This window comes from Anas acuta, chromosome 5, assembly GCF_963932015.1.
Source record: "Anas acuta chromosome 5, bAnaAcu1.1, whole genome shotgun sequence".
Lineage (NCBI taxonomy): Eukaryota > Metazoa > Chordata > Aves > Anseriformes > Anatidae > Anas > Anas acuta.
This window is the reverse complement of record NC_088983.1, coordinates 27,532,131-27,556,950: the sequence shown is the minus strand read 5'-3', so window position 1 is coordinate 27,556,950 and position 24,820 is coordinate 27,532,131. Positions and strand designations below refer to the sequence as shown.

Sequence of the window (24,820 nt, the reverse complement as noted above, 5' to 3'; positions counted from 1 at the left end):
GATCTGGTCCAAAGCTCACAGAAATCAGCAGAAAGACTTTTCCGGAATGCAGGGAGATGGGGATCAGGCCGAGGTAAAGCCTTGAACTCATTCAGAGGAGCTCTAGGGACTGCTGATGCTGGTTTTAGCAGCAGCAGCACAAGAGGCAGTTCACAATTAGATGATTATTTCTTTTTAATATTTGTCCCTTTAAGGTTTGGCATCTTTGACAACCGTGTCTGAAAACGGGCTGAAAAGACTGTATGAAAATTCTCCTTTAGGACTGAGCTGACCCAAATACACAGTTCTCCTGCTCTGAATTCCCCTACATGGCGCAGGAGACAAACTGCTCTGTTTTTCTCACTCTCTCTCTCGCCGCCTTTTTTTTTTTTTCCTTCCATAATGCTGCATTGCAGGACTGAATTTTCTGATTATCATGCAGTATCTTATTTTGATTTTTCCTCTCCCCAAATTAAATGACTCTGGTGCTCTTGGGACAGTCAGGAAGACGTGTCTCCTGTTAGGAAGGGGCAGATAGCACCTCTCTGGAACAGGTAAGCTACACAGCAGATATACAGTCAGAAACGTGGTTGCACTTCAGAGTGCTGCCAGCATGACTATATCAGACAGTGGCATGACAACATGCAGCTAAAAAAAGCCCTGACCACAGAAACCCCTACTATAGATAGCGTGACAGCACGAAAACACAAATTTCACTGGTTTAACTTGCCTTGTGTAGGCTGAGGGTAACTAGTGGGGCTGTATTCCCAGCAGCAGTGCTGCACTGGTGTTGCATAAGTACTTCGACAGTACAGCAGGCACAGCTTTCAAAAAAACCTCCTCTTGCTCCCCACTGTGTATTTGTAGACAATCCTGCAGAACTAAATGACACAGACAAGACTTGAGCACTTTTATCATCTCTGCAGAATAAGCACAGCCATGACAGAAGGTGTAATATCTACTTTGGTTCCTCTATCATCAGTAAAGCTAACCAGCAAACCTTCAGCTGTAGAAGCTTTACCTTTGGGTATCTTTACCAAGTGAGTGAGCTTCTGAAACTAGCAGTAGAACATCCTTTCTTTCACTTGCACGCTCGGACATATTTGATCTACAAGCCATGGAGAGAAAACAAACAGGAGAGCCTCAAATGCCACTGGTTTTTATAGTCACATTTAGAAGCAGTCATACTGCAAAACTGGCTCTTTGTGCTCCTCAGGAAACCTGCACAAGCATTTAACAACTGCAAGAACATTCAAGGTCAAAGGCTGGCTCTTTTAGGAGTCGAGTTGCCTTCTAACTTTAGTGTTCAAGTCTGCAAAGCAGAGCCTGTGTTGCAGATAAGATGACTGGGAGATCCCTAAATCATCAGCAAGATCTGTGAACTGTGTACATAAATAAGAGCTTTATGGAGCCCTGTGCCTGAATTTCACACGCAACATCAGAATTGATGTGGGAAAGCTGATTATTGGTCTGATTCGATGGATCAGCATATGCCAGCACCAGACCTGCTCCTATCATTCAGCAAAGTACACGCTGCCTTTCGAGACCCCAAAGGAACCAGCAGAGAGGAAAGCACAAGTTAGCATTTGTTTCCACCAACCTAGCCCTTTGCCAGCTTTCACCAAAGTTGTCTCAGCCTGCTTCACGCCTCTAACAGGTATGGCCTTCCCACCAGAAGCTTCAAGTTAACAAGCAGTTTATAGTGCTGCAGCACAGGAGCCCCAACATGCAAGCAGAGTCCACGAGCGGATTCATCAACAGGGAGAATACCAAGGGAACACGATGCACTCGCAGATACTCACCGCAAGTTTGATAGCAGGGCTGGGGTAACGCAAAAGGATGGGAAGACGAAGACACACCTAGCGTACAGTTCAGAGGCTAAACTGCTCTGGCAAGAAGAAAGTTTAGCCTTTGCCTATGATTAAGTGGCTGCTTCTGCAAAGCCGGGCAGGTATCAAGAACTGGTTAATTGAGGGCAAGAGAGAGTGAGAGTACAAAGCGAAAACAGAGCAGTCAAGGGGAGAAAAACAGCTGCCACAAAGTCTGTTTTCCCTGAGGGCTTCTAGTTATCATTCGAAGATAAATACACTTTTCAACTAAGCTGTTCTGTGGAGCTAATTCCCTAGGAGTGCTACTAATACTGTTGCCTCATGTGCTCAGGAGCTGATGGGTCTGTACCTGTGTAATGTCCATTCAGCCTCTGCTAGGGCACATCCACTGTTAAACCTAATAAAAACTGAAATAATACAGCTGTGATGAAAGCACTGTATGCATATCTTTACTCACCCCTCACAGCAGATGGCCAGTAAACATCCCAGAGCAAGTGCCAGACTTAGCAGTGCGTATTTGTGTAACAATGTGTGTAACAGCACAGAGGAGTTAAAGGCAAGTTCCTACACAAAGAGGGACAAACCTGCCTCCTTGGGTTTTGCAGCTGTGCACAGCTGAAGGAGAACAGGCCCTCTGATTAAATAATGAGATGCTTGCCACCTCCAAAGTTTGCTTTTTGTGAGGCAGCCACACTCCCTCCCCAGGAATTAAAGCTTTACAGATAGCAAGAGGTACTATAGGCTGGGTCTGTGTTGCTCTGCAGTGTAATTTGGCAAAGCACTGTCCACTTTACCTGTGTGCTGCTTCTACAAAGGCACAGTTTCTAAGTTATACGTATGAATTTACAAAAAACTGATTAAAACTTACTCTTGCTCTACTCTGTTTTTCTGATCTATCTATTTTTCTGATTGCATTGCACCAGCAGGCCCCTCAGGGGAACTCAAGTCTACGGGAAGAGACAAATTTCACGAACCCACGCAGTCCATGCCCTCTGGTGCGTTGGGTGCGACGTCAAGATCTCACAGAAAACTCTGCGTTTCTTCTTGCATCACTGTGGCACACACAGAGAAGGAGGTGCCCAGAAGCAAAGAACATTTAGCATAATGAGTTGGATGGGTGGTCAGCAGTTTAAACCAGCCACTTGATGTTACTGTAATGAGGTCTCAGTTTAACAGTTGTTCTGCACGCACAAAAATCCCCTCCATCCCCAGGAAATCACTTAGAAATATAACAAATGAAAATCAAATCGTCTGTTTGAGAAGAAGGATGTTATGGCGTGGAAAATGCACATAATGGGTGCAGAAAAAATGCCCATGGATGAGTAAAAATTATTTCTCATAGCAACAGGATCCGGGAGCCTCCAAGCTTTATCTCAGGGACAGCACAGTGTAAATAAAACTCACATTAAGACCTGTAGCAAATACCTGCACTTCTGCAGAATCCAGGAGGAGAAAAATCCTCCTAGGATATCTCAAGAGCTTAGGTCAGTGTGTTTTATACACACTTTGAGCCACAAAAGCCTTACTTGAAAATGAATGAAAATTATTTCCATGTTTATTAGTAGAATTATGTCACTTGGCACCTCCTCACAGGCAACAAATACCAGTTCTGTACCATCTCCTAAGTCAGTTAGAACATTCCCATCCAGCATCTACACATTCTGATGCATATGGGAGCAACCTCGATCCTTCTACTACTACATCATTAGCTTCCTGAGTCTCGTATCCAAGACTAACTCATTAAAACATATTCTTGGGAATGTGCATGGCCCATAAACCCCTGAAACACATTCTTCATTTCACTAGGCTTTAAGTACTGGCCTTAAGCTCAGGATATCTAAACATCTACACATGCACTGAATCTACCCAGACCTAACCTTTCTGCCAGGCTCTGAATCCTTCAGTTCTGCTCAGGTCTCTCACTTTTCCCATTGCACTGTGCTGTGGGTCTAGGTATTCACAGTCCTTATCAAAAGAATAATGCTAAAACTATTGACATATACTGGTTAAGTATCTTAAGTTTTAAAATTCATACCTGCACATGAAAATAAAGGAGCCGATTATTCTGTCTATTAACAGTATTTTCTTTAGATCAGGCTGTGCTAAACTCTGCATTCAGTTATTCTGAAGTTTGCAGAGCTGGTATGAAACCACTTGACATGACAGCAGGATGCGTGGCATCTTATTTCAGGTTAAGAATACATAACAAATAGACTCTAGTTTTATACCATTGAAAAACAGGGACCTGGGCAGATGATCAGCTCTTAAGACATATGGGAATATTAGGAGATCGCAGCAAAAGGCTGGACTGCGGACTGAGGACATGGTCAACAGAGCTGCCAGACAGCTGCTAACTGCAGCAGCTGCAAAGGATGATGGCTGTGGGGTGTTTCTGTAGAGGGTACATACAAGACCCTGAATAAAAACAGGAGAAGAGAACTGTATTTGCAACAGTAGCCAACAATTATAGCAACAGGGAGGAAGAAATGGAGGATGATGTGAATGGCATTGCTGGTCTAAAGATGTGTAAAAAGAGGGGAGAGAAACCAAGCATCTCTAACTGAATCTGCACCTGCAAAACAAGTGGAAGAGAAACAGAGACTGTAATGAAAAGGACAGCTGGAGAGATGATATCAGAGGATGGAGGTCAAGCCTCTGCAAGAACCAGCAATTTGAGAGAGTGAGAAATGAGAGAGTCAGAAATAGCGAAGACCTCTTTAGAAGGGCAGTGAAGGTATGTCAATATGCTGGTTATTTCATCTGTAGGCTGCTAGCTGTTTCTCAAAGTTTACTTACAGAACTTGCTGTACGTTTAAAATTTGATTTACATCCAACACTTAAATTGCAGAAGTTCAGTAATCACATCTTTTATTCCAGCCCAGTGCATTTAGGAGCCCACTTCCAGTGTTCCCTCCTACGGACCACTGGGATCTCAAGACTCCAGGCAGGCTCCAGGAAGGCATTCCTCCTTTGCCTGCTGATGCATTTGCTCTCTTGTTGGTATTCAAACCACAAACAAGATGTGATCATTACACAGGTTCCTTTAGGATGCTTAAGCCTCAGAGCCCCCTCAGTACAGCAGCCTTTGAACCAGAGTCCTAAATCCTCTTCATGCTGTTGCTGTAGTGTTTACTTTCACCTGCTGAGACCTCCACTCTTTGGATTCTACTCAGCTGATTGTTGATTCTCTGTTTTACTTATCAACTTAGTTTCTACTGACCTTTTTCATACTGAATTTTCCTGACATGGCTCCTTCATTCACTTGTTGTTCCTACTATGAGGCTGAAGCATTCAGTATTGTCTCCACAGTTCTCCAAGGACTAAGATTTTCTTACAGCTGATATATATATATATATATATATTTATATATATATATACACACACACATATATTTATATATATATGTAATTCTTCTAAGTCTGGTCATGATATTTGGCCAATCTCTTCCAACACATCTGCACTAGGGTTCAGGTTAGACACTAAGAGAAAAATAAAATCACTAGGATTGTAACATAGCACTGCAATGGGCTATGTAGAGAGGCCAAGGAATCTCAATGCCTTCAGGTTTTCAAACCAAGACAGACAAGGCTGTGGCTGACCTATGTCCCTTGTTTGAGGGGGAGGATGGACTACATAAACCCTCACAAGTCCCTTCTGACCCTTATTTCTATGATTTTACACATTTCTCCAATATTTCACTCTCTCCCCTACTTAGGAACTGTAACAGTCTGGTTATCCTAGATTTCACCTTCCTTGATATCCCCTCTATTCTTCAAGCAGTGTGTCATCAGCTCCAGTCTGGTCCAATTTACATCGTGGTCCATTTGCAGCCAAAAGGACGCACAGAGACATCGAATCATTCATATCTGCCCAAAAAATGCACTGAGAGGTTGCCAGGTGGCAGGATGGCTCCATAAACTACACGTCACCTTGGTACCCAAGCAGCCAGCAGCTGTAGCCAGCACTGACCACATCTTGTGTCCTCAGCTTCTAGTAACTGGTAGCTTTTTCTCCTCAATAGTATAAATAAAGCGACTTTCATCAGTGCTGATGCTGAGCTTCTACATGTCAGCACCCTTGAAATGTGTCTTTTTATTCTGCTAGGCTATTAGACAGGGCCCGGGTGCCTTGTTGCCTTGTCTCTTATAGCTGGGATATTCTGGTACTACAGAGCAGTCAAATCCACAATTTGCACTGCTCTGCTGCCCAGGAGTTTGGCACTCTTGGGTATCCACACACAACTAATCCTTCCTATGCTCTGTACTTCTTTAGCCATGTTCATCTGTGACTGCTAAATTTAACTTACACCCCTCTATAAGAAATGCAAATATGACCCTAGATGACTGGGAAGACAGCTGTGTACTATTCTGCTTACTTACTTGTTCCTAAGTAAATGTTGTTTTGTGGATTTGACAAATCAGGGATTGATTTAAGAGGTGGAAATGAGGATGAAATGAATACGTCATATCTAGAGGGTAATATGCACTCTCCTGCTGCATGTGTCTTTCCTTTCTGCTTTCAAAGTGCTGCCGTGGACAGCAAGGGACAACAGGAGGTTAACAAAGAACAGAAGGGATTTAGGAAGGAAATTCAGGGACAGCTGAGGGAGCAGGAGTCAGGGGAGAAAATTCATCAAAGAAAAGAGATAAGAACATTAGACTGAGGGGATTTATTTCAGGGTATTAGGAAGGAAATATAAGAAGAAAAATCGCTAAAAAAATAACTTTATGCTAAAGTGTTTCACAGCTGGGGGAAATTACTCTGTCTCTATTGACATTCCAGTACTAGTCCAGCAGGTATTTTCTGCTGACCACCTCCACACACGTGAATCTAGACAGGCATACTGCCCTTTTGCCCACAGAGCAATAGTCGCTCACTTCCAGTCTGTTACAGTGATCCACGGTGACAGGTTCCTGATGGACAGCAGGACACAACTTCCAGAATGTCACAGCGTGTCATTTACTAGCAATTCTTCCAGGAAACCTGTAGGTGTGTATTCCAAACCCCTTGAAAAACTGCTTCAGATGCAACAGGGAAAAACTAGTAACATACTCTTCATCCCTTTGTACATTTGTTATGGCAGTTTTTGCTTGTTCTGGTAGCTCTTCTTCATTTTGGATCTTCTAGCCTTGGTTACTTTGTTATATAGAGCTGTACAGAAGGGCTCATCAAGTTCTTGGGATGTAGAGAAATGAGCTAAAATACACACCCCATTAAAAGAGAGGAGCATTCCATATGAGCAGATGTGAGAAGCAACTGTGTATTCCTGTCTTGCTTATACAGTTTGCTAATACTTATTTACTGTAGACAGGCCTGAATTTGAGAGAGGCAGAAGATAAGGCAGGAAACCCCAAAGTGGGTAAAACTACAGGGTTACACTCCGTTGTGTTACCCTGTACAACAGTGACATTTCCTTACCACTTCTCTGCTGAACGCACATTAGAGGAGGCAATTGTTGCCAGAGCTGCAAGCGACAGAGGATGTTTCTGCCTGCGGTATATGCCAGGAACCAAACCACAAACAAGTGAGCATATTTCGTAGACCACATTTCCTTCTTGAGTGTTGACAACTTTGCAACTGTCCCCATGCCTTAGCAAAACATTCTAAAACCAGATTTTGAATGTTAATTTTAGCAGAAGCTGGAGCGTCAGTCCCGAATTTCCAGAAAGGACTGGGAGTTTGGTTGTCTGACTTTTTCAAGTTATCACTGGATATTCTTGAAAAATCTAACCTGCCACTGGGCTTGGCACCCCAGAATTTCTTGCCACTTTCAAAAGTCCCTATTTCCACCAGAGGCAACGCATGATAACATAACAAAGATGTTACTGAGCAATCATTACACACTGAGAGACCAGAACAGATGCAGAAGTTCAAGATTAAACCCACTCTCTCCTTCCCTATGGTTTGTAGAGAATTAAGGTAAAATCTCTGTTATCGCTCTCCCAGCACAAAGCCATTGGTGCTGCCTTCTCGTGCAGCTCAGAGCACACCATGGTATGTTACACTGTACAGTTCAAGAGCACCAGGTGTTCAGACAAGGCTGTGATTGCTTCTCCCACATCGGAGCAGAATCGACCATGCCACAACTGCAATTCTGGCACCATGTGGCAGCTGCACCACAGAGCACAGGCGTGAGCTCTCCTGGAATTAACGCACCTGGACGATTCTCTTGGAGTTGGAGAAGAAACACCACTTTGAACTAAACGTCGGGCAGCTCCTCTCTATACGAAGTACGTGTATCCATAAGAGGACAGCAGTGGAATGCAAACAAGGTTTTATTGCTGTGGGAGTGATCTTCATGAACAAACCTGCATATTAAATGCATGCACACCATGGATGTGAGGCAGTGACTTCAAAGACAGCAGTTGGTAAAAGAGAAAATGATGAAATACCTAAAAACTTACCACTAGAGAGGTCAGCAGGCTCTAAGAGCAGCAAAGCAAACCCATGGCATATTGTATCCAGCTCCAGCTGACAGCTCTGGAACCAATAGTTAATTGTGCTGGGATTGAGCCTTTGCAGAGTTTTCCAAAATTCATGCCAACTATTTAATAGCACAAACTGCAGGGATATACCACGATGGGTCTGGTTTACACTTAACAAATGACCAGCAGAACTTTAATGCTGGATATGAAAATGGAGAACAAACAAAAAGAGCCCACATCCCCTAACTGACAGTTCAATGCCAGGCCCTAGCTCACAGCTGTGCTAGTTGAAATAGCCCATAGATGACACATTTTATTTGGGTTGGGAAACTCTTAACAGCTATATGGGGCTAAGAAATCCTGATGCATGAGGGACCACACAGCTGTATCAGCAAAATCTTAAGTTAAACTTTGAATCAAGTCTTTGCTGAGATGGCTTGCCTGCTATAAACAGGGATGGACTGTATCCCGTAAGTGGGATGGATCAGTGTATTGATGTTTATGGTGCTTATTATTCTAGATGACAGATGCAAAGTCAAACATCTGAGCCAATTCGGGTCTCAATCTACTTGAGGACTGATGTCCCATTACTGCTGGAGCTCTTCTGATGTAATTTTGGTTCTTTCCAGGAGAAAAGAAAAAAGAATTGAAAGGTTTCCGAACAAGATTCTGGAATGTGAAATACAAGCCAATGTGAAATGGAGTCTTTCCATCTGCACCCCACAAAAAGAGTTTAAGGCAGAAAATAAAACACAGACCAACTTCCTCCTTCTGACCTGTTGACAAACTTTTGCAGTGACACTGAGCAAACACTGGCATGACAGAGTCGTGAAAACAGGATATAGCAGTTTCTAAAAACCCAAACCTATCCTGGAATGACACGTATACATATAGACATATACAAATACAGTGCAATTACAGTGGTAACAGTTAGAGAGTTGAACACAAAGGGTTTTCAGAGGCTGATTACTGACAGCAGCTTCACAGGTGGATAAGGACTGGATGGCCAAGCACATCTACACATCTCACCTCTGAGAGCCGTTATTTTTCTACCCATGCATGATGGTTATGATCAACTAAAATCAATGGCAAAAACATTCCTTGGTTTCAGCTAGATCTAGCTGGGGCTTAGGAAGGACATTATCGCTGCATGACCAAGGCAGCACACAAGGATGTTAGACTGCCTGTGTTTGCACGCACAGGGCTGTGGGTAGAACTTGTCTGGTAAAACAGAGATTTGAGCCAGACAGTCACAATAAAAGTCTGTGGAATTAAAAGTAGGGTGAAAAAAATAGGACCAAATATTTTTATAGCTCGCCCAAATGCCTCAGTGGATCACACTAACTTTAGAAAGCAAAAGGCACCGCGCACACTTGACAGGTTTGTTCCTGTGACAGGTACATCATGTGCTTGTGATTCCTGTTTAATTTCCTTCCTGAAGAATACCTCAAACTGTGCTCCTTGTGGGTGTGGTGGAAAGCGGAGGCGGAGAATGATTCTTCTCTGAAGGAAAATACAATTATTCAACTTCTTTAACTACTCAAACAGATGACAAGTGAACAGGCTGTCAGTGCTCCCCACCAGCTCCCATTTAAAACAAAACACCCTGCATTATACATTCAGTAACAGATCCCTAGTCCCAAACTCCCTATAGCAGAAGGGAGCCAGGGAAAACAGGCCCCTTTTATTTGCCTGTGGTTTTCAGATCGCAAGGTGCTTTTTTGTCTCTTTGAACTAGAAGACAGGCTCTCACACATGAAGCTGTGCTGTGCTAAATGGGTTGCTACTGGCATACAAACCAGGGCCAGAGAGGCAGGGGGGAGGCTGTGTTTGTGTGCTCCTGCTCCTTGATGAGCGTCAGTCATTCCTGCAGCTTGGTCACCACCTACACAGAGTCAAACACGCACGCAGACACGCGCATACTCCTCATCTCTGCTCTTCCAGCGCTGAAAGCAGACAAACGTGGGGTAATTCTCCAGGTTGAAGATGAATCAAAGCAAGGGTGAGCGTGTGTATTTATAACATAAATTTCATCCAGTGCTCAAGTAGGCTGAGCATTTCTACTTTTAATCTGTCTACCTACAGCTTCCAACTATTAGTTTCCAATAAGCTTTCTGCCCCCAGGACTGCAGTATCTTCTATTATCAAATGCCTATCATCCTTATCAGTATTTACAGACCGTGGTTAAGTTCTCTCTTAACCTTCTCATTGATTAACTAGGTAGATTGAATCCTCCAAGTGTCTCATAAAGCATGAGCTCTGATTGTTTACTTATTCCCTCACATCTTTCCTGAACTGTGCCCTCTTTTAAAACATTTTCCTTGAAGAATGGACACCTCCACTGGGTTGCATTCCAGCAGTTTTAGTAACAAAACAGTGGCAGCTAATGCACGGCTTCCCACAGCAAAAGGAGAGAAGAGAAAGTAAAAAAAAAAAAAATAAATCACTGAATGTGAGAGAACAGAGTAATGAAAGGGTTATCCTGGCTGCTCCAAGAAGCTGATGAGCCATCCTGCTACCTGTCCCTCCATTCAACTCTTCCAGGCACTAAGGGGTCTCCGATGCTGATGGCTGCATGATCCTCCCTGCCTAAGAATTTCTGGAAGCAGAGCTCATCAGCAGCACAGGGCACTACAACACCTCCCAAACTCACTACCCGTTGTTCAAACCAGCCCCACAGGAGAGGCGCAGAAGGGAGCAGGTCGCTTTCCATCCCCCAGTGTGGAAATACCTGCCTCGCTTCAAGGCCAGCGCGGAGGATTCGGTGAGAATGAACAAAAGGCACGCACACACAAAGCACACATATGGAGCTCCGGGCTCCAGTCATCAAGCCTGGGACATCTGCGTCTTTCTCAGGATGTCTGCGTGTGCAAATAATTAGGCTAAGGCCAGCTGTCCCCTTCTCGCTCTTCACCCTTTATGCTCCCATTGCTTCCGCTACTGTTGCCTTTCCAGAGTATTTCATCAGGCAGATCACCAAAAGAGGAGGCGTTTCTTTTAGCTTATTCTGGTGAGGAATTGGTGAGGTGGTAAAGAGGAAAGTACTCCTCCGAGGACATCTTACAAGACTCCTCCAGATTTCCAAGCAAGCTTTTGCCACATCAGAGGAAAGATTTGCTTTCAGTCTTAAACTCTGAAGTTATAACCTCCGAACGCTCACGCTGGTACTGAAAATGCAACCATCAACAGCGAGGCTGCACGTTCAGGAACACTTACTGCTTTATGGCCACATTTAGCTCACGTATTCTGGGCCTAATTTCCTTCTCTCCTCAAGCAGTGATCCAGAAGTAATTCAGTGAAATTAATGAACCCTACTCAATCTCCACACGCTCCCTCTAATCCACTCACTTCTGAGGCCCTTCTCCGGGTTCGTGCTGGAGCGAGCTGAAGGTCCCTCGGGAGGCAGGCCTCCAGCCCAGCAGGGCAAAGAACGCGCCGCCGAAGACACCCGGCCAAAGCATTTACCAGCTGCGTGAAAGTGGGAGCGAGAACAAAACCAGGACTTCGGTTCTCAGCTGTGAAATTTGTAGCTTTGCTCCCAAACGGCGCTCCCAAGAAGGCTCCAGCTGGGGCTGGCAAGGGAACACGGCTCCCCAGCCTGCGGTTAGCAAGGCAGGGCGCCACAAAGCAGAAAGCTCACAGGCACGCCGAGCAGCCCCGTCCTCCGGCAGGGCAGCGGGAGCTTGGATGATGCATTTAGTGCAGCCTGCGCTGCAGCGTGCCCGCCCGTGTATCATCTCCATAGCAGCAGTTCTGTTAATTGAGACCAGCTGCTTCAACTCCAAATTCTTCTCTCCAGAAATATTGATACTACTACGTTATGATTAGAAAGCACTTTACCAAATGCCTCTCAATTTTGCACAGCTCAGATGAAGAGCAGCTGCAGAAAGAAGGGACAGTTCCCTGACTGCACAGAATAAAAGAAATGCTCGCTGCAAAAACGATGGAGAAATGAAGGCTGTAAGTAGCAAGTCAAAATAGCATAACGATGGCAGGAGAAAGCAGCCTGCTGCATGTGCTCGTGCCTGTCATTTTAGATGTTGAAAGGACTCTGAGCAGACTTCTTCCTTATGCTCTAGGATAAATGGCCACAGCACTGTGGTTTTACAGCTCCATGCGGCAGGTGCGCGGATTTGTCAGATCCAGTTTTTCTGTCCAAGGATGGATTAAAGCAAAACCCATCAATCTGGGCCTGGCTTGGAAGAGTAGCTGTGGTCTTGACGCGGCTCCAGGGCCTGTTCTGCACAGCCCACTGGCAAAGAGTTACTGGAGCTGATAAGCAAGCGGGAAGATCTGCGAAGCAGGAATGCCACCACACCACCACAGCTTGGCTTCCCTGGTGGCTGCTCCCCTGCGGCTGCTGACTCCTTGCAGCAGGCTGTCAGCTCTGCCTGGCAATGGTCACACTGGGACTGCCGAAAGCTGGAGCATTTTTTCCCCAGCAGCCAGGCTGGATTGAGCTGGCTAACAGTACAGTTCAACTCGGAATTCACTTAGAAGTCTCAAGCCCTGTCTCTGACCATCAGACACAGGGCGTTCCTGGAAAGACATCTGGTTACCGAGTTTATGCAAGATCTGGGCTAACCACTTCAATCCCATCTGCTGTTCCAGCCTCCTGAGTATGGAGAACAGAATCCTTGAAAGAGAAAATCTCACCGTGAATGGTCTGAAAATGAGGATCACGACACAACGCATGGTTTCCTCCTGAGAAGGATGTTGTACAGGCTTACAGAAAACATGGCACTCTTCAGCATGCGGCTGTGCAAACAAGGGCCTAGCCATCACCTCATTACTCAGATTTCATACTACAACTGAGGTAATGCAACAAAACGAAAGCAGAGCTCACTTTGCTATGCTCTGTGATTTGCCTCCTACTCTGAAAATCAATGAGGTAAATAAAATCTTTGATACAGATACCAGCCAGAGTGTCTCTCAGCTAACATAATGCTCATGTTTTTTAAAAATATTCCTACTGTGCTCCTCTGGAAAATATTCAAAGTTTTTAGAGTCTCATTCAGATGTTACCATTTACACACTTTTTTCATTTTCATTGTGTTCCACTCATCTGGTGAATCTCCCTTTAAGGTTGCAGTTTTCTTATTTATTTCACTTTCTAATTTCTGGTCTCTACTAGAACACTGTTTGAACCCACAGTGCTGCAGGAGATGGAATACTTCAATGAAATTCCACAAGGATAAATCTGAGCACATTACAGTTGAGTGTCAACTTTCAGAATCATTCTTTGAACAAATAAACTTACATTGTACACCTAGCATTCACTGCTTGCATCTTCCTTCACTCTCCTTTTTCTTTTTGCTCCTTAAGGTCACCATACTTACTTGTGCTTGAAAACAGCTGGCAGAGACACGTACATACAAGAAACGGCAGTGTAAAGATATATGCTACATGTGCTCACAGGGAAGTTACCTCTATGATGTCTGCAGATCCATTAGTCGTTTTTGGAGGTGACAGCTTGATGGAATTCTGTTGATTGCAGTGCAGTTCTGCTCCACCCCACAAGCTGAATTTACCCTCTCATGTAACCAAATCGCATGAATAAACTTTTATGCAAGTAGGTTTTTTTTTATTATTTCTTTTTAGGTTCCCAAGATCAGTCAATGCCATTTGTGTAAGGAGATGTATATCACAAGATTAGATAATGAATTAAGCTCTTCTGAACACTACTGTCATTGGAACAGACTCTTTGGTCGCTTCCAATGTCACAGCTTTGTGGATTGTTAACAGAATTACGCCAGCTTAAAAACAATCGTGGATGCCAGCACATCAGATCATAACGAACCCATGCAGAAGAGCGAGCAGTAGGAGTATACAAACAAGAGATTTACCAACCTCATTTAAATCTCTTCCCACTGACATGTGAACCCCTCTGTCTGCAACACACTGCAACCACTCTGCCCTGCTCTAGCGGTGAAACTCACGATGCCCAACACACAGCTGCCCCAGCAGAGAAGTAACAACTCTGCAGCTGACCATTAATTTTGTTCTCAAAGCACAGGAGTGCTCCCGTTTAATTTCAGCTGCCCTTGCCTCCCCCATAACTGAATTATTGTTATTATGCTCTGCATAATCCTAGTACTGACAGGGATGTTTGTTAAACGTAATTAAAGATATTAATTTTGCATGGAACAGAAAACAGCGCCAAGAACTTAGGTTTTTTTTTTAATCTCCCATTAGAAAATTACCTTCATTAGCACCGACTCGCTGAGCTTCTCTCTGTTGACAATTTTTATCGCGACCTTCTGACATGTGACACAGTGAACCCCCAACTTCACAAGCCCTGCAGGAGAAACAGCACAACAGAAAGAAACAATCAGTTAAAGCTATCGACTGTTGAGATTTTTGTGTACATTACCCAGCAGTACGTTTTTTCTGTACGTTACCCAGCAGTTGGCAATTTATATGCAAACAAATTTCCATTAGTCCCTCCTCCTGCCAGATGAAATCTTGTGAGTAATGAAGACTCTGCAGCCCACACTGCAACCACTTGGCAGTGAAGCTGCCAGCATCCTTAACGCCGCTGCAATTGCTCCCATCAAAGCTGTATTGTTGCTGAAATGCTGTTCTACCAGTAAGAAGTAAACTTTTGCCAATTTAACTGCACTAGGCTGGGGGCTTTGCCAACACCTGGCATCACTGAAAGCTCAGAAATCTACTGAACTGGTTGGTCAAATGGCTGCAGTGTAGACATGGTCACTACATTTCTTCCAGCCCCTTCCAAAACTTTCAGGTTCATAAAAAAAACTTAATCACGTATTTAATCGCATTTTCTCCTCCTATTTTAGACTTACCCTGCTGAATAAGGTTAACACCATGATGAACACGACAGAGGAATGGAGGAACATCAGCATGTGTGGATACAATACCAAGTTCTTCTTATTTGTTACTATTTACTATATCCTTGTCAATATCTACATCCTCACACAAGAGTGTAGCTAAACGGTTTTATTTGCAAAAGGATACCAGTATTCCCATTAGGATCAGGATGTCTGAGCTATCAAAAAATGTGGAATAAACCTCCAAGAATTAAAAGAAAGAGGTAAGAAACATAAAGTATTACCGTCTGCAGAATTTTGATCTGAATCTGCTGACTCGCATTAAAGTACATCAAGAGATCTCCCATGAGTGAGTTAAACATAGTCTCCCGAGCTCTCCACTCTATCTCCATTAACAAAATTTCTGCCCTGAAAAATTTTACTTTGCTGGCCTATTCAAGTGAGATCTGTTTGCTTCAGCTTTTAGTCCCACCAAATGTGCGCACGCAGCACACCACCTAGCAGGCTGGACTCCGTCCCACTCCACACGCAATGTGCCAAGCTGGCATTTGGCTTAACTCATTTATAACCTGAGGAAGAAATGGCACCTCCCTGGTGGCACTAAGACCTGCAGGGCTTCGCAGAGCATTTCTTAGCAGTGATACTGTGCAGTAAGAAAAAGTCCAGCTCAGCCTGCAGCTCCTGGGTTGGGTGCCTATTAAGATCCTGACCTCATTCCCTGTCCCAAACGCCAAAGCCAAAAGAGTTGCTTTATCTGCAAAGTGAGCACAACAGATCTGCAGGCCAGAGAAATGACGACCACAGGACTTTATACTTTCTCTTTGAGGGATGAAACACATAGACCACTGCCTTACTTCAAGCTGTCCCCAGAGAAGCGAACTGGAGTTTCATCAAGGGCTCCAGCAATCTCCTACAGATATTTGTTCATCTTTTTACTGCACGGTTAATGACAGGTGCTGAACAATTAAGCACGGGTTATTATGCCGAGAAATAACCTCCCAACTCACTTCCAGTCATCTCTCTTTTATGGTGCGCTCAAGTTTTCTGGATATTTCCAGTCACGTAATCCTTCAGTCTCATCTGGTTAAGTGCTGACACCCTCACTTTCAGCCATGACACAACCGAGTCACAAAAATTAAGAACGCAGCACGGTGACAGCTCCATCTGAAACTGTGTGGCAATGGGCTCGCCTCTGCCTTGAGCAGCAGGGGAGCACAGCTTGGGGAAAACACCATGATGTCCAGTGACTCCTCACTCTTACGCCTGAATTTTGTCTACTCAGTACATTTATTTTATTACCTGTAGCACCATGGGCTCTGGGTTCACCATTCCCAGCCTCTGCAGCCCTGCTTCTGCTTCTCTTTGGCTTTGCTCTGTGTTTGGACAGTGCCTGCCTGGCACATCTTCGGTGTAAGCACACGGCTTCAAACCGTGCCTACTGCTTTCTTCTAGCTTCCAACACAAATCACAGCTCTGCGTCACGCTCTTTGCATCGCTCTGAACTCCCTCCCCTTACATTGCCAAAGCTTTGAAGAAGTTCTAGCTCAGGCATTTACACGCAGACTCCCAGGATATGTGACATGGTGCTGCACTGTAACATGCAGCAGACTCATTATTTTAAGAGGCCAGTAAAGGTGGCAAACAGCTACTTTCTCTTCCCCCAAAGAAAATGGAACCTCGCATTTCAAGACTTGATTTTAAATGTCGTTTCTCCCAAGTCAAGACATCTGTCCCACTGCATCTGGCTGATCTGTAAACTACTTTTTCCTTTGTCCTCACTGCAGCACCTTGACATTGAGTCACTGAAGCCAAAGACACCACCAACTCCTGGGACACCATCATATCGCACAGGCGATCTTCACAGCATCCTTTCAGCTACTCACCTACCACAGAAACTGAGAAATAAAGATTAAACCATTCTGTTTACTCTGATAATGACATAAATCAACAATTAGAAGGCTTTACACACCTCACAAAATCACACACTATCAGAATGATTTTATATTGAATTAATTCCACCAACCTCAGGAAGTCATTTCTGATTTACACCAGTGTACCAGAGAACAAAATGAGAAAACGCCTGTCAGATCTAATGCATTTTTCCTCTTTTCTTAATATATACATTAAAAATTGAGAAAAAAATACACTGTCACCGTTATCTGTTTTGTGGAGATAACTCTGAGACAACCTTCTGAACAGCCCAACACAGCACTTTTCACAGCAGTAAATTCAGTGAATGCAATTTTCGGATAAAAATAAAACCTGTTGCTCTGCTGTGCCTCCCTGCCTCCCCCTTGCCTTTGACATCTGCATGCCACCCTAGCAAAATAAAACCCTGACAGTAGCCCACCTATAGGAGAATGTCCTATTAGTACTAGGAGAAAATCCAAAGCGAGCTGGGGCAAGGAAGGACTTGTATTCTGGACTTCAGCTTTGGTCCTGGCAATACCAGCCTATGGAGTTACAACTCAGAGATGACTTACAGGCATCTGACTCCTGTGAGCTCCTGATGGTCAGCACGGCTCTTTACTGGCATACAGAACATAAAACATTCACGATGTATTATATATCAGTACAATGACAGATCCTTAGAGAGAATAAGAAGCAACCATGTGAGTAAACTGCTGAGCTATTCCTGAAATGGAAATAGCAGAACACATGCTGAGAAACAAGAGGCAAAGGTGCTGTTTGTAGGGCTCTGGTAGGGGGCTGGGGGTCTTCCAGTTCTCCTGTGGCTGCTGTTAACGAGCACCTCAGGTCTACAGCAAACCCCCAGCACCAATGTGTCAATACATTAGGTGCTTACTTGTAGAGCTTATCTGTATGTTTGGCCCGGCAGAAGTTCCTGTGTGGTCCCCAAAGGAGAAGAACCACGGCTGCCGCTAAGAGGGCATTTCGCCTTGGCTTGGCTCAAGGCAAGGCTACCAAGGCAACAAACAGAGTTTGAACATGTCTGCTTCAGACGTGATTAACCCTCAAACGCAGGCGAGTAATCTTCACGACTGTAAAAGCCAACTCTGGTCTGTCCTGGCAAGAAATCTGAGAAATGGGGGGAATGGAGTGCTTGCAAACGGCTGCTTCCCCAGCGTCCCAGGTAGCTGCCAGGCACTCGCTCCTGCTGGCAGACTGCAGCTCTGCAGCCACAGGCAGCTCTGGGCACTGACACCCTGGGGCTCTCAAACGGGCTGCCACTTCTTACCAGCTGTGAACACTGGGCCGCTTTTGATCTTAGCCACTGAACTGCACCCAAACAGCTCCGTAATTTCAGGCTGGGGACTTGAGAAGGAAAAATGAACACACTGAAAAGCAAGGGGATGTGTAAGCTAACGCTGGCCTTTCATTTATAATTAAAAGTCACAGGTTTAACCAACGAGCAACAGGAACTCCAGATGGCACAAGGGAAAGACGGCTTACAAGGAAGAAGAGCACAGGGAAGCTTGTGGTATGCTCCGTGTCAACAAATAATGCTCCCACAGTCTTTTAGAAATGTTAAACACAAGTAACACTTTTTTAACCATAAGGCCCGTAGCTACTTCAACAAGTGGAATAAATTATTACTTACATTTGCTACATTTAATAAATGTGATTTTTCCAGTGGCACGTGGAGGACTTTCATTTTCATTTGAAATTAAACCAACCCAAAGCCCTGTCTGGAAGTGCCAGTAAATTTCTGCCATAGGGAAACCAGTCCCTGATTTCAGAAGATCCTCTGCATGTCTCCCATTGCTTGTTCATTTTATGACAAAGCACAGTGTCAAAAAACTTCTCCTTAAAAAAAGGAAAGGGGAAAGCCCTGGTCTGGCCTGTAGTATCTCTTTTGGCTGGATGAGCAATGAATGGAATGTCTAGAAAGAAGCACTACTCCTAACGTGAGCTAGCTAATTGCCAATTAATTCAAGTCACTGAATACCCAACAAATGTTAATCTAGGCACTGCAGGACACAAGCATTTGTGGTTTACATCAGCGCTCAGACTAGTATGGTAACAAACTATTTGAATTAAAGGAGGAACAAAAATCTTAGGCTGAACGAACCCAAGAACGCTGTTTTTTAAACAGCTCAGTATGCACACACAGCTGCTGCGTTATGAGCTTTGGACATATGATTTTTAACACAAGTAATGTGATTTATCCCCACAAATTGGAGGCTGCTGTTATAAATCTGAGAATTATTTACAGGTATGAGATACCTGAAAACTACATGCACTGATATTTGCAAGATCTGCAGACCTTCAAGGATGCCAGTTTAGAGAATCAATCCTTAAAGCAAACAAAAGCATTAAAATAACTCAAGTAAAGCATACTAATATTAAAGTAATATTCTTGCTCCTTATTCTCAACAGCTATCTTCTCAAATACTCTAGTTTCAAGTAGGGTTAAATCAGTTCAGTCACAGTGCCTAACTCTGCTGACTGCACTGAAGTTGCTTTAGATCTACAACAGTGGAAGACGGATTAAAATGTGGCCCACAGCAACATGATTTCCATAGCCGTAAAATAAGGATAATGACACTTACTTACCTTGCAAGGACTGTAGAAGGATTAACTGATTAATCCTTACAAAGAACGTTGGAAAAGGGGTGGGATGGGGTTTAAAATGCTATGCAAGTTTTACATATTACACCCAGGAAAATTACATTTTAAATATAATCTGGAAAGAAAGCTCTAGATTATTTCTTAGTAATAGCTTCCATTTTACATCCCAAGTTTTCTAGCACACTGTTTTTCCGGTTTCCTACAATATGCATCTTATGCTCGTCTTGGCTGCACTGGAAAGAACTTTGTTACCGAGCATCCTACTTATGGAAACCAATAATTGCCCTTAATTGCTCAAGTCTTCTCGTTGAGCAGATGTTTATTTTTCTATAGCAATTGTTATCTCTAATTACTGACTTTAAAATAAACAGTCTTATATCAAGTGACACACAAATTACACAGTATCAATTTATAATTGCATGTGGGGAAAGGAGGTATAGGGTTGTCTACAAATCTAAAAGGATGAGGATGGAGCTACCCACACTGGTAATGAAATAATTTGACCATGAGCTGTTCTACAGAGAGATTGTAGTGCTAAAAGGCTGTTCTGAGGGCTCATGCAATAACCATTTCTAAATTGAATAAACTGTAATTACAGTAGGACTGAAGCCAGAGTTCAAACGCTCAACGGGAGCATGGAAGGAGATGTTCATCAGTGCTGGGATTCACACGCCTCAGCTCGGAGCCCAGGGAAGCTGTGCACTGAACTGCTGCAGCCCAGGTTGATTCTCCCGAGCTGCGAGCACTGCCAAACGTGTGTGGCCCAGGCAGCCCAAGGGACGCGTGCCTGCACTCAGAGATGGACGAGAGCAACGCATCAGCTCAGATGTGACTGGATCCACATGCCTGATACTAGAGAACAAGAGACACAGACACATACACAGATAAACAGCAGCTCACCAGGAGCCGGTTTTACACTGTATGCCTCAGAGATTATGGTAGGATCATCCTCTGAGCTCAGCAGGATCAAAACACACAGAACCAACATCACCTCTATTGATTTTTATCTTGGTCTCTTTCTTACAATATTTCATAAATCAATACTTCTCAGAAATTCTTTGTGCCTGCTGAATATAGTGAAGAACGTGGCTGTTGAGTCCCTCTGACACACCATCTTTCCCATCTTGCCACGCACACCCACGCGACTGAAGAGGCTCCCCAGGGGAGCAGGATACAAAGCTTGGTGGGCACAGCCATGCTGCTTTTGTAAAACGCTGCCACTCAACAGCCAAACCCCAACAAACTCCTCAAGTCCTCCGGGAGCTCTCAGCAGCTTGTGATGTCCAGTGGGCTGAGCTTCTGTTTCAGCTCAAGGCTTTGTTCCCATACAAACCCACCCGAGAGACTAAGCTTTGCTGCCACTGGCGAGGTACGGACCTCAGCTTCCTGGGAGTGTGGAAACCTTCGGGTGGCACCCCCACCCCTGCCAACAGGGACACAGCTGAGTGGCTTCCCAGCTTTCAAATGAAAAAGAAAGAAAAGGAAATATATGTATGTACGCATTTTTCCATCCCTGAGGCTGCAGACCCAGCAGCCAGAGCTGCATGTCTCCTTGAAAAGCTTTCCTTGAGGAACGCGGAGCTGCGCACCCCCCTTCAGACCTCGTTACTCGTTTGTCAGGAGATGACCAAACCCAGCCTTTTTCAGGTACAGCAGGAAGCCAGCAGAGCTCTGTCTATCATGCCTAAGATATCCTTTAGGAAACATGTCACTATAATTAGGTAACGTCTGGGTAATGAGCCACGGTATCCAGTGATCCACTGAGCAGGACTGATGCACTAATAATGAGGGAACACTGCGAGCAGGGCAAGAGGAGGTGAGGAAGGAAAGACAGGAGGAGAGAGAGGGCAAAACAGTTGCTCACATGTGCTTTTAGCTGATATTAATCCCATTTTCCATGCTCATTTCTCCCATCTCCTTCTCCTCACCACCCTTCCATCCTACCTCTGCCTGCCTCCTCCTGATGGCCTCCCAACCTTCCGAGCAGCCGGGCCTGTTTCAGCCAGGCTCTGTGTATATTAAGAACTTCATTAAAAAGAGGGGCAAGCAAGGAAAGCTTTCTACAGAAGACAGAGGTCATGATCTTCACAAGATGAGGCTCACCGCAGAACACTTCATCTACTGCCGCAGCTTACCCTGCCCTCTGACATCCCTTAATCGCCCCCTGACGGGTTCCTACGGGGCTGTGCACTGACTGCCAGCATGCTGGGCCTCACCAGTGCCTCGAGAAAGTGATGGGGCTTAGCTCTGCCTGCACCCATGCCATGACCAGGGCACCTAATGCAGGTCCTGTGCGCACACAGTACCTTTCGCTGCCCCAAATTCCCGAAGGGCTTCTTGAGGGCAGTGGGACAGGGCTCACATGCAGCCAGGGTAGAACTAGACTGGACAGCACAGCGACATTTTTTCCCAAAGACAACTTGCTCTGCACCCAGCAGAAGTAGGGGCTGATCTTGGATTTCCAAGCGGAGCTCCCCTGGATTTCCCTCTCCAGTTTGGGGCTTTCTTCCTTACTCTGCCAACAGCCTCCAAAGGAGCTGGAAAGGGCTTCATTGTCTTGGGAAGATTTTGAGCCAGTGAGACTTTTACACTGATGTCATTTCATTTATTTTCAGGGGAGTCATCCCAACACACACTACCCCATTATCATGTACAAGAGGTGAGTCAAGCCCAGCTTTGGGTAAGAGCACAGTGGGGACATCTCATCTTCGCTGCTCTGTGTGTGGATGCCTTTTTCAAAATGATACCGAGACCTTCCAAGAGGGTTCAGAAGAAATATCCCTCATAAGATTCTGGTTTTTAATGTGACTCCTACAGTGCTACACGTGGGCTTACGCAGTCCCAGTTCGAGCAAATGGTTTAAGAGCTTTCTGCCCTCTGTAGTGGAGCGCGTGCATCACACTGAATAAAACTGTGAGGGCAGAGAGCTCATGACAATTGTGATGGACTGCTTTTCCCACTTCCTAAGATGTTTCTCTGTACAAAGTACAGGAAATCTAGCATATAACATTTTTTTAATTATACTAAATATGGGAAAGAAACCCCAAGCCTCTGGCTTAGGACAATGGGAAGAAAGACCACTTGAAAACTGATTTCAGGCTTAAGAAAAGGAAAGTCAAAGCAAAAGGAATTAAAGGTCAGAATAATTAGACTATTATCATTTTAATGAACAGAAACAAGCGTATAAAACCCCCAATTTTCAGAAGTATTTTCTTTAATGTGAGACTAATGGCTCAGGTCACAGCATGGAGCTGAAAGCATTTATCGACTTCTACACCAAGAAGAACAGGAGCTGTCTGCACATGTAGTACAAACTTCACTACAACCAGTTTGCTCTGTTCCTCACTGAGAGAGGAAAGTGGGGGGTCATATTCAATGCACCTGCACAGAAAAGGCCCAAGCTCCTCGTTAATTTAAGGTAAGGTTTATGAGAAACAATGTAATACCTAGAGAGAAAGCTCAGCTGTGCCTCCACAAAGAAGAAAGAAAATAAAGTGAATTTAATTTCCTTTCAAAAGAAAGGTGGCTGGATAAACACAAACATGCACACCCCAACCCACCTTCTGATACACAGCTTCATCACTTGGATGTTTGTACCAGAGCAGCTGTGGCTAAGTATGTCCTGAAATACAGTGCAATTTCCATCTCAGGCAGGAGCCGCCGATTATAAGAGGACAGTGGCATGGGAACTGTGCTGCCAAAACACATTTTTGTGTCATGCTCCTGTTGCCAGATTTCTATGCAGCAACCCTTCCCTGGGTTGGTGGGAGATACCACGGTGAATTTCTCTCTTCTGGAAGAATTCACTGGAGGGGATGCTGAACAACGAAATCTGTACAGACTCACCTGTTGAAGCAATCTGCAAATGAATTTGTTCATCAGCAAACTACAGCCATGCAGACCTTGCTTCCTCTCATGGTGCTGCTGCAGAGAATGAGGAAAGCTGGAAGACCTGGCTGTAGAAGAGGTCACAGCTATGCCAGAAGCAGCTGCTCTCAATTGTTACCGTGTTATACTTCCACCACTAAGGCAAAACAAATCTGCAGGGATTGTTGTTCTCAATTCTCAGGGCTTGTTACTGTTCCACTTCCTGACACCGGAACGGGTTCTGCCTTTACTCAGACTGGTAATTTCTTGGTATCAGCAAACCATCCCGAAATTTTACTCCTCACAAACACTAGTTCAAGGCCAAAGCTACAATAAAGATGGATAAAGAGTGAATGAGCTGATCTAGATGTCAACAGAGAATCTCATCCCCATGGTTTTTCCCCAGTTGCTTTCTATTCTGTTGCTATTTGTATTTCATGGCCCCACAGAGTTAGCACGAGGTGTCAGAAGACTCAAGAAGATTCAGTCCAAAAAATCAGCCTAAGCAGGACAAGCTGTAAGCCTGGATAAGTAGATAGAAACAAGCAAAAGACAAGTAAGCACCTTCTCCATACAAGCTACGAAGTCTAGGGAAAGCTAAAAACCCCAACCCTCAGGAATGACACTCCCAGACGAGGACCTGATTCTCCCCGCGAGCACACTGCTGGGAGGCCACCGACTTCCTTGGGATCCTCCAAATTCTACTGCCAGAGATGAGCCGCAGCCCTGCCAGCCCCTCTGAGGAGGCTGCACGGCACAGCTCAGGCTCAAACACGAGCCGCAGAAGAGCTCGCTGTTGACTCAGAGCTGCTCACGCTCAGAAGAGGAGGCGGCTCACAAATAATTGAGATTGCTGTGCCTGTTCAGCGTCCCGACGTACACAGGGGATAAACACACCGAGACAATAGCGTACTACTGGCAATAATGGCATTAGACAAATCATGGATCACTTTCTGCAAAAACACTGGCCTTAAGGGATCCTTCCTGCAAAGAACACAGAAAATACTGTCTGGCGCTTAGGAACATTACACACTTCGGCTTTATGTTATGAGCCTCCTAAATGAGTAGGAAGTGCCACGCTATTCCTCACTTGTACTGCAGGTCAAGCCACTCGCACCTCAAGGCTATGGCAAGTTGCATAGGGTAGGGCATGTGAGAGTCTCTCCCTGAGCAAGGGAATTATCATCGGTTGTACAGCATTCATCTGGCAGGGCAGGCATCCGGCAGGAACATTATTTCTCTGTGACCCTCTGTGCTCCAGATACTAAAGGCTAGAGGTTGTAGTCCAAATCTTATTATGGGAATAATTAAAAAAGAAACACAACATGGAAAGGACTGAAAAAGACTTTTAAAAGAGAATTGAGAACTCTAGCAAAGGACAAACAAAGGAAAG

At 44.6% G+C, this 24,820-nt stretch overlaps 1 protein-coding gene across 1 annotated transcript in view; it reads right to left on the bottom strand.

The window, feature by feature from the left end:
- The window catches only part of BRSK2 (BR serine/threonine kinase 2), a 302,139-nt gene that overhangs the window by 141,461 nt on the left and 135,858 nt on the right, over positions 1–24,820 (bottom strand). The window contains exon 4 of the mRNA XM_068683402.1: positions 14,437–14,531. Coding sequence (XP_068539503.1) covers positions 14,437–14,531 — 95 coding nt within the window. The remainder of the gene's footprint in view (positions 1–14,436; positions 14,532–24,820) is intronic.